A 9,810-nucleotide genomic window follows, 5' to 3' on the forward strand; every position below is an offset into this window, starting at 1 on the left:
TTTAGGAAAGACCTCATGTTGAGACTCCAACGGTTTCAACAAGGCACGCTAAATGTGGATGAATATTATAAGGAGCTTGAGACGCTTGTGCTTAAAATTGAATGAGAAGAAAGTGAGGAAGCTATGATTGCTAGGTTTGCGAGTGGTCTTAGGAAGGACATTCAAGACATTGTTGAGTTACATGAGTATTCGTCATTGGGCTCTTTAATTCATCTTGCAATGAAGGTGAAAGCCCAACTTTCTAAGAAAAACTGTGGATACCTACAAAGAAGGACAAATGGGCGCCCTAGCAGCCGTTTGCACTCTGACGCTCAAGTCAGCTAGCAAGAAACACCAAAACTCTGCACCTCCGTATCGGAGCACCGTGAATGGTACTCTGAAGGTGGTAAAAGGAACTGTGTATTGTGTATATTTCCTCCTTCTGGCAAACAACCTTTCTCTAGTTCCTTGTGTGTAACCTCAAGACTCGAGCAAGCAACTAGACTGTGTTCTGGAAAAATTTGCCAAAAGTTCGAACCCCGTTTCCAACATCCAAGGTTCTATTGAAACGCCTCTAGCATTTTGATCCTGCCGGTTGACTTGGCACAAGAGCGTTGCCTCGTCACGATCTTCCTCACCAGCTTGACACCACGTGCCCTCCAAGTCCTCACCACAGATAGCCTCTCTGAGAACCTGAAAAACACAAGGTGGCGCCTCTGCGGCCGGTGGCGGTCCGACGCTCAAGTCAGTGACAAGAACACCCAAAAACTCAGAGAAAATATGCTCTGTAGGACCGTACTAAAGGCACACAACCCTAGCAGAATGAGCCGTAATGAAAAACGTGCCTCTGCAAATTCTGTTAAGGTTACCTTTATAGCTAGGTTTCTTCTCTCTCCAAGTCGTTATGCTTTTGGACGCGTGGCTCGCATCCAGCCCTGCACGTGTCGCCATCTGGGCTGGGATAGCAGGTAGTACCCAGCCCTACACGTGTCATCATCTGGGCGGGGGTAACTCGAGCGTCACTTCTATGTAGCATCCAACCCTACAGGTGTCATCATCTGGGCTAGAGTAACAGGTAGCATCCAACCCTACACGTGTTGTCATCTGGGTTGGGGCAATTTGAGCGTCTTTTCTGTGTGGTAACCAGTCGCGCGGCTAAGTCCCCTAATCAAGGAGTAACCTAGCACGTAATGCGCTGTGAAACACCACCCGACAAGGCGGGTATCGGATGCAACAAAGTGCATCATCTCTGTGATACCGCTCGTCGCAAGTGGCACCCTCCTTATTGCTACGCCAGGCATTTTCTAGCTGGGGAAACCTTGCCACCAACAAATGTCTACTCTGGGAATCCTATCGCTGATGAGCAAGGTGTTCCCCCCAACCTACTCGACCTTCATGCCTCATGCTGGTGCAACAATCATCTTACTGAACATACACGCTTGAAATTACTCTTCTGAGCCTCCAACAGCTTTAACTAAGTTTACTGGGAGATCCGGCGATGTGCTTCTTGTGGTGGTGTGTAAACCACCCGATCTCCTAGCATTCCCCGGCGATCTCTCACCATCTGATGTCCTAGCACTCTCATACGGCGACTGTGACGTAACTCTAGTGACCGCCGGTTACGCGCACTAGAGATCGGAGAACGCCAATTCAGCGATCGGCGACTATGCTCACTTCTGAACCATTCATCTTTTCTAGCCTACGTGTTCCACTGAGCACGCCCCACCCGGGCACGCGCGAAACACGTCATCACACCCGATGACCTGGTCGGTACACAAGCCCCCCAGTCTCGAGCTGCGACTTGTTCAGCGAGGAGACTAAAGAGGTTTAAACCCGACGGCTTACGTGGCTTTGCGTGTTGGCGCTAAAACTGTTCACTGACTTGACATTTCACCAACTCCTTCGATCATTCGACACGTGGACCCATCAACGGCCATTGCCCATTGTTGTTTGCGCTTCCTACAACGTTCGAAACCCTTAAACCCTTCGCGCTATTCACTGTTTCATTATCTTTCTTCATCTTCAAGCATTCTGAACGCTCTCTCTGCGAACTATGAAACCTACGTCTCCCTCAATCTTCAACTTCCTTCAACACTCATCCGATCATCGAAAGGTAACTCTTTTACTCCTTCTACCGATATTTGTTGCGTTTTAATCGGTTTGCATCATCCATTAACTTTCTGAAGCATACGTTGTGGGTTGTTTTTTCTTTTTCTCGTAACTTAAGGGTTCGTTCCTGATAACGTCCACCCCAGTGAATTCTCACTCGTTCGTTCTATCTTCTTTGTCTTCAATCGAGTCATTCTCTCGCTATCCTCATTTCCTCCCTTTCCTTTCCTTTGCAGTTCCTGCGATGGCTCAGACAAAGTCCACCGCTAATCCTCCTTCCTCATCGCGAAACCCTCCTCCCAAAACTCGTAGGGTTATCATTGGGACGAACCCTCCACCAACACGCAACCCCCTACGAGCCTCTGGTGCTCCTTCCACACAGGCTGAGAGACCTGCTTCTTCTCGCGCCAATCTTACCCAAGCAACTCCACCACAAGCCCGGGGAGTCTCCCTTCCTTCGCAAGATTACAAAGAGCTCTATCCTTGGGCCTCCCCGATTCTACTGAAGGAAACCTCATCGATAAAAACTGAGGTGGGGGTGCTTCGACTGAGGAAAGGGGATCAATCTGACCTTTCATTTCACAAGGAGCATGATAACAAAGTGACAGTGCTGCCTTGCCTCCCTGGAGAACCAATCTGTGCTGACGATAAGGGAAACAACGGCGAGTTGTTCTGCTTCATCTACGCCACGCTGTTCAAGAAAGTGCAACTTAGGTTTCCTTTCACTCGCTTCAAGAGGGAGTTGTTGACCGAGCTCAACATCGCCCCTGCCCAGCTCCATCCCAACAGCTAGGCATTCGCGAGGGCGTTCCAAATCCTCTGCACGCACCTGGGGCTACCGGTTTCGGTTGATGTCTTCCTCTTCCTATTTGAGGCAAAGAATCCCGGAGATCGCCCCTGGGTCAGCTTGAATGGGATTGCTGGGAGGTCAATCCTCTCCATCTTCCAACAATCCTACAAAGATTGGAAAGGGAAATTCGTCAAGGTGTGCTAGAACGATCAAGATCCTTCGTTGCTTGACGGCTTCCCCTTGTATTGGGTGAACAAGGGGAACAAGGATTCCAAGGACAACTTCAGGAGACCACGAAGTCCTAACAACATGGGGGAGTTGGACAAAGACCTTTGTCTCTTCTGGAAGAGTGTGGCTTCTGCCAACATCACCCTCCCCACTGCTTAGATAATCTCCTTTGAATTCCTTGAGGGCCAACTCGAAATGTACATAGGTTAGCCCCTTTCCCAACACCGAAACTCTCACTTCGCGTCAAAACTGACTTAGCATTTTTACCATTCTGTCTTTGACATTCCATTATTCTGTATTGGCCTTGATCATTCATCCATGTGCTATTCGCTTATGTTATCTTTGTATGTATATACTTGCACGTTCTGCTTTCGCTTTGGTTACTCATCTGTTTTTACCTTGTGCAGACGCAATGTTGGGCTAAGGAAAACTGGCTGAATTGAGGGCGATCGCCCGATCTCACAAACTCGCGACGGGCTCCCAAAGTGTGCCCAACTCGGTCGTGGAGATCGCCATCTCTCAAGGGAAAACCCCTCCCCGAGGTCCAACTCCTTCTGGGGCCCTACCCGCCCTAGAAAGGAAAAAATTGGCGCTGAAAAGGCCGAAGAGGAAGACTCCTCAGGTGGTGTCGGAAGAAGAAGTCGACGACAAAGACACTGAGGATGGTCTTATCACCAAGAGAAAAAGGGTAACCACCTCCACTCCACCCGCACTTCCAACGCCAACACCGCCATCACCTCCCGTTCCGTTGGAAACAGTCCAAGCAACATCACTGGCCGCCGCGCCCATAGTGATCGAGAGTGGGAGCCCTGATTATGCAAAGGACCCTCCGAGTGCCTCTACACCGTTCGTATCTGTTGGAGAGGGTCCTCCTTCCACCACATCCATCGCTGGGGCTGTACTAGGAGAAGATGAGGGTGCTCAAGTTTCTCTAGCGCCTGTAGCAGAAGTTCCAGCCTCACCACCACGCCTGGAAACCCCCCTTGCTGCACAAACTCAAGAGGGTGGTGGTGAAAGCCAACATCAAACTCCACCAGCACCTCCAGCATCAGCCTCAAGCCTCCCAGATCCCTTCAAAGAGACCTTGGGACCCTTCGCAACTCAACTGAAGATCATGGCGGAAGATCTCCCTTCGCTGGTATCAAGAGCTGTGAAGGATTCACTCAAGAAGCTTCAAGAGGAAAACTCCGAGCTCAAGGAGTTGAATCTTATGATAAGGGCTGAGGACGAAAAGCTCACTTGCAATTTGCTGATGATGGAAATGGAACATTCAAGGCTGGAGGATGCGCTGGATGTTGAGCTAAGGAATACACGCAAGGAAGCCTCTGATCTGCGCCAAAAACTGCACCTCCAACTCCAAGAGAAAATTGACTTGGAGAGCAAGTTGGTCCTACTCAGGGTCAAGGTGGCAGACTTGGAGGCTGCATGAAAGGCTGAAGCTTCCAAGGTGGAAAGAATCGAGAAGAGATCAGCAGATAGGGAGATCCTCTTGGGGAAGGTCGAGGCAGACAGAGATAAGGCTCTCGCTGAGCTCTCCCAAGCTCGTGAGGAAGCTACAAAAGTTGCTGCGGAGCTTGCCCAAGCTCGAGGTAAGAGCAAGAAAGCTATTGAAGAACTTGCTCGAGCTCATGAGGAGAAAGAAGGACTGAAGAACCAAATACATGAGCTTGAGCAGAGTGATGCTCAAATCCTCACCTCTGAGTTCGAAGCCGCTCTGGAGCAAATGCCATGCCAATATCCCGAGCTTGACCTTTCCATGTTGTCAATTTGCAACGAAGTGGTGGATGGGAAGATTGTACCTTCCGAACACTAACTGCCTTTCCCCATCACCTCTTCTTCGAAAAATTGTTGCTTATCTTTTGTTTGTAATGACCAATCTGTGTAAAACTTGAATTGACACTGCTTATATAACTCTTATTCCTTGAATATCGTCTTTCTATTCACCTTGTATGCCTTTGCCTCTATTTGCTGTGGGGTTAACTAACATAACTGGTGAAACTTACTCAACTGCATTAACTCAGCAATACTTGAACTTAACCCTTCACATAGTGCTTTTAACTCGAGCAAATTGTTAACCTTATAACAAACTTAGCAAACTGTTAACTCAAAGTAAATTTGAGCAACTATCAACTCTTCGGCGATGGCATTCAATAAAATTTGTGAACTTAAGGCAACAAACCTTAACATAAAATCACTTACTAGGCAGTAGGCTTTGACTCAAACTAGTATTAAAATACAGTTTACCTAGTCTGCCAAGTGAAGTGCCCCCTACTTCTGTCATCGCCTGGAGCTCTTCTGATGTGGCACTCGCCGTACAACCCTTCACTGCCTCAACCTTCACGCCATAGGGTTCTGGCGATGTTACCTTCTTTGCATAACTTGATCATTGTTCCCTCATCTGGGGGTAAAGGCGCCTTTCAGATCCTTCTCTACCTCCCTGAGTTTTAGAACAATGATCTGGATAGTGAGGTGTTCTCTTCGAACCTACCTCAGTTATCCTTTATCTTCTTACACCCTTCACGCCGTACCTGAACTCGTTCAAGACGAGAAGGATTTTATCTATCTTCACACCGCCCGCAAGCGTGGAAGCTTTATCTGGTCTTAATGGGTCAATATTGATGTTTCACTTAAAGGGGAAAAGGTGTTTTCCATCAACCTTCCCTTCCCGCCGTTTAAGGTCACGAACACCCCTGACTTTTCAGTTTCATCTTGCCTGAACTCACTCTGAGGTGAGAAGGGACTTTCTCTGGTGCCTCAACTTGCCCAGGGTGTACATCTACTCCCCCCTGGATGCACTGAGGACCTTTAATCTTGCCTCAATCTGCTCTTGCCTTCACTCGCTCAAAGGCGAGGAGGACTTCTTCTCTTGCCTCAAAATACACGAGAGCGCTGAGGGCTTTTTACACTACTGGTGCCTCCGATCGCCGAAAGACGATGAGGTCTTTAAAACTTTTAACTATTGCCACTGATCGCCGAAAAACGACGGGGACTTCAAAACTTTTAACTATTGCCACCGATCGCCAAAAAATGATGGGGACTTCAAAACTTTTAACTATGAAGCATGCAATATAACTTTACTGTTGCCCTAGATCACATACAAGTGATAAGGTCCTTTTTCTAAAAACTTTCAAAACAATAAGCATGCAAAACTTAGAAGCTTTAAACTTGAAAAAATTTTCTTTATAGGGTGGCCTCATGAAAAACCCTCCCTAGGGAAAAAAGAGTGCCCCCTTGAAATTGTTTTAACAAAAACTATTCAAATCTCTTCATGTTCGTCTTTACTTACAAGGCTTTAACTGTAATACAATTTGAGATGTGTGGTGTTCCAAGTGCGAGGAATCGCCCCTCCTTCTAACGTCTCCAAGCGATAGGCGTCGTTCCCGAGCACCTCGGTTATTCTGAACGGTCCCATCCACTTAGGCGATAACTTGTTCTGCATCTCATACTGATGGGCCTTCCTCATCACCAGATTGCCACTTCTAAACAGCCTTGACATTACCTTAGAGTTATACCTTCGCTCAATCCTTCTCTTTACTGCTTCGGCCTTCACTCTCGCCTTCTCCCTGACCTCATCCAGCAAATGCAGATTCATTCTTCTTTCTTCGTTCGAGTCTTCCGCCACAAAGTTTTGGAATCTCGGCGAGCTTTCCTGGATTTCGGCTGGAATCATCACATCACATCCATAAACCAAACTAAACGGCGTCTCGTGGGTTCCTGACTGCTCAGTAGTATGGTATGCCCAAACTATGCGGGGTACCTCTTCAGCCCACGATCCCTTAGCTTTCTCTAGTCTTCTCTTTAAACCTCTCAGCAACACCCGATTGGCAGACTCCACTTGGCCATTCGTCTGTGGGTGCTCGACGGATGCAAACACCTGTTGTATTCCTACCTCTTCGCACAGCTTTTTCAACAGGTGACTTGCAAACTGAGTCTCATTGTCTGACACCAGGCGGTTAGGCACACCAAACCGGCACACTATGTTCTTCCATACAAAGTTCTAGATCTTGTGTACGGTGATCTGGGCCACTGGCTCCTCTTCGATCCACTTGGTGAAGTATTGAATCGCCACTACCAAGTACTTCATCTGCCTGATCGCCAATGGGAAGGGTCCCAGAATGTCAATTCCCCAAGTATGAAACGGCCAGGGGTGTAAATTGACTTTAGCTCTTCTGGGGGCACCTTGTGCCAATCGGCGTGCTGTTGGCATTGCTTGCAACGCTGGGAGTATCTCTTGCAATCTTCTCTCATCGTGGGCCAGTAATAGCCTGCACGGATAGTCCTTGTCGCTAGGGATCGACCTCCAATGTGGCTCCGCAAATTCCCTCATGGAGCTCAGCCATAATCCTCGTGCACTTCTCTCCATGTATACATACAAGAAGAGGGTGTGTAAATCCAAACCTGTACACCTCGCCATCAATAAGGGTAAACTTGCTAGAGCTCTTCTTTATTTTTCTGGCCTCAGTTGAGTCAACTGGAAGCACACCATCCGCTAAATAGTGTTGCTACAGCGTTACCCACGTGTCTGGTTCGTGGACAGCGCAAACCTGCATCGACCTTGCCCCTTCTGCTGGGCGCGCTCTGACCCTCGGCATCCTCAGAGTTTCCTGTGTTAGGGATCTATGACTTCTCGCCGGTCTTTCCATTGATCTACGAACATGGAGAACCTGGTGGTCTGCCCCGAATGCTCGAGGCGCTTTCAAGGTTTCTTGAATGACAGTCCTCTGTCTGCCCCCCTTGCCCGAACTGGCGAGCTTGGCTAGCAAGTCAGCTCGGGCATTCTGTTCTCTTGGCACGTGCACCACTTCGAATGAAGTGAAAGATCTTCTTAGCTCTTCCACGTACTCCAAGTAGGCTGCCATCTGCGGGTCCTTGGCTTGGAACTCGCCAGTTACTTGTCCGGTGACCAGCAGCGAATCGCTCTTGGCCATCAGCACTTTCGCCCCCATTTCCTTCGCCAGCAGGATTCCAGCGATCAAAGCCTCATACTTTGCTTGATTGTTGCTTGCTTTGAAAGCAAACCTCAATGATTGCTCTATCAACACTCCGTTGGGCCCTTCCAAAATGACCCCAACCACGCTGCCCAACTGGTTGGACGACCCATCAACTGAGAGTACCCAGCGAAAGTCATCCTCGGCGTTCTGTGCCACCTCGGAGGACAACTCGACCACAAAATTGGCGAAGACTTGCCCTTTGATCGATCCCCGGGGTTCATATTTGATGTCGAACTCCAAAAGCTCGACTGGCCACTTCACCATCCTTCCAGCCACATCGGTCTTCTTCAAAACCTTCTGGATTGGCAGATCAGTCATCACAATACCATGAAGCTCTGGAAGTAATGGCGCAGTCTCCTCGCCGAGAATACAACCGCCAGTGCTGCCTTTTCTAGGGCCTGGTACCTTACCTCTGGGGCTTGCAGCACCTTGCTAACGAAATATATAGACCTTTGGATCCGATCCTGATCCTTCACTAGCATTGCGCTGATCGCCCTCTTAGTTATGGCAAAGTACAGCCTGAGCGGTGTTACGACTTGGGGCTTGCACAGAACTGGAGGGCTTGCCAAATATTCCTTGAGATTTACGAAGGCCTCCTCACACTCTTTTGTCCAAACGAACCTGTTGTTCCTTTTCAAACATTGGAAGTATGGGTGGCCCGTCTCTCCACTTGCTGATACGAATCGGGACAAGGCGGCCATCCGTCCCGTGAGTTGCTGCACCTCTTTCACATTGGCGGGGCTCCTCAATGCCAAAATGGCGGCACGCTTCTCGGGGTTAGCCTCGATTCCCCTCTCCGACAGGAGAAACCCCAGAAACTTCCCTGCTTCTACACCAAAAACACACTTTTCAGGATTCAGTTTCAGCTTGTACCTGGCTATCGTGATGAACAACTCTTCCAAGTCGGTGACGTGCATGTCTTTCTCTAGGGACGTTATGACCATGTCGTCGACATATGCCTGCACATTCTGATGGAGGAGGGCCCAGGCTCACCACACGATGAAAGCCAAGCCTCCAAGACTAGACGGTCTAGCCTATGATGAGGAGCGTCTAGACTCAAAAAGGAGCGTCTAGCCTATGAAGAGGAGCGTCTAGGCCATGATGAGGAGCGGCTACATTAGGAGCGTCTAGGCCATGATGAGGATTCCTTCTAGACCGTCTAGTTTCACATACACATGGGTCAAAGCTACGGTTTTGGGAAGAGAAGACCTTTGTAATTGTTACATAAAGGCCCATTAGGGGTGCTTAGTAATTAGAGTAGTGTAGAAAGCATATTTGTGTGAACATTCTAGAAAGACCATGGAGGGGGGGGGTGAGCATAAAAACTAGACACACCCCTCCCCATGTGCTCATTTGTGCACCCATGTGCCATGTGCACCCATGTGCTTCACATTTACATTTCATTTGGCTAGCATTAGGGTTGCATTATGGTCCTCCTTAGCCTATAAAAGGAGGAGCCTACACCTTGTATTTTCAAGTTTAATTGAGTAAGGTTATGCTGCCATTTTTGTGCACAAGCTTTACTTCTCCTAGAAATCTAGGCTCTAAACTTCAATCCTTTCACCTTCTCCCTTGAGCTGGCCGAACCACTCAAACACCATACTCATCATGCACCTACAAGGCCAACACAACTCCTAGGAGGGTCTTGATCATCTCACCCATTGCTTCCGCACCTTATTTTCTACTTTGATTCAAGAAGAACACATGAAAATG

General features: G+C 48.5%; 1 protein-coding gene across 1 annotated transcript; it reads left to right on the forward strand.

The window, feature by feature from the left end:
• The first annotated feature begins 2,999 nt into the window (after nt 1–2,999).
• LOC137839298 (filament-like plant protein 1) lies at nt 3,000–4,919 on the forward strand. The gene is made up of 3 exons (XM_068648419.1): nt 3,000–3,073; nt 3,707–4,493; nt 4,539–4,919. The coding sequence occupies exons 1-3, from the start codon at nt 3,000–3,002 to the stop codon at nt 4,917–4,919; spliced, it is 1,242 nt and encodes a 413-aa protein (XP_068504520.1).
• The last annotated feature ends 4,891 nt before the right edge of the window (nt 4,920–9,810 follow it).

This window comes from Phaseolus vulgaris, chromosome 3, assembly GCF_000499845.2.
Source record: "Phaseolus vulgaris cultivar G19833 chromosome 3, P. vulgaris v2.0, whole genome shotgun sequence".
Taxonomy (NCBI): Eukaryota; Viridiplantae; Streptophyta; class Magnoliopsida; order Fabales; family Fabaceae; genus Phaseolus; species Phaseolus vulgaris.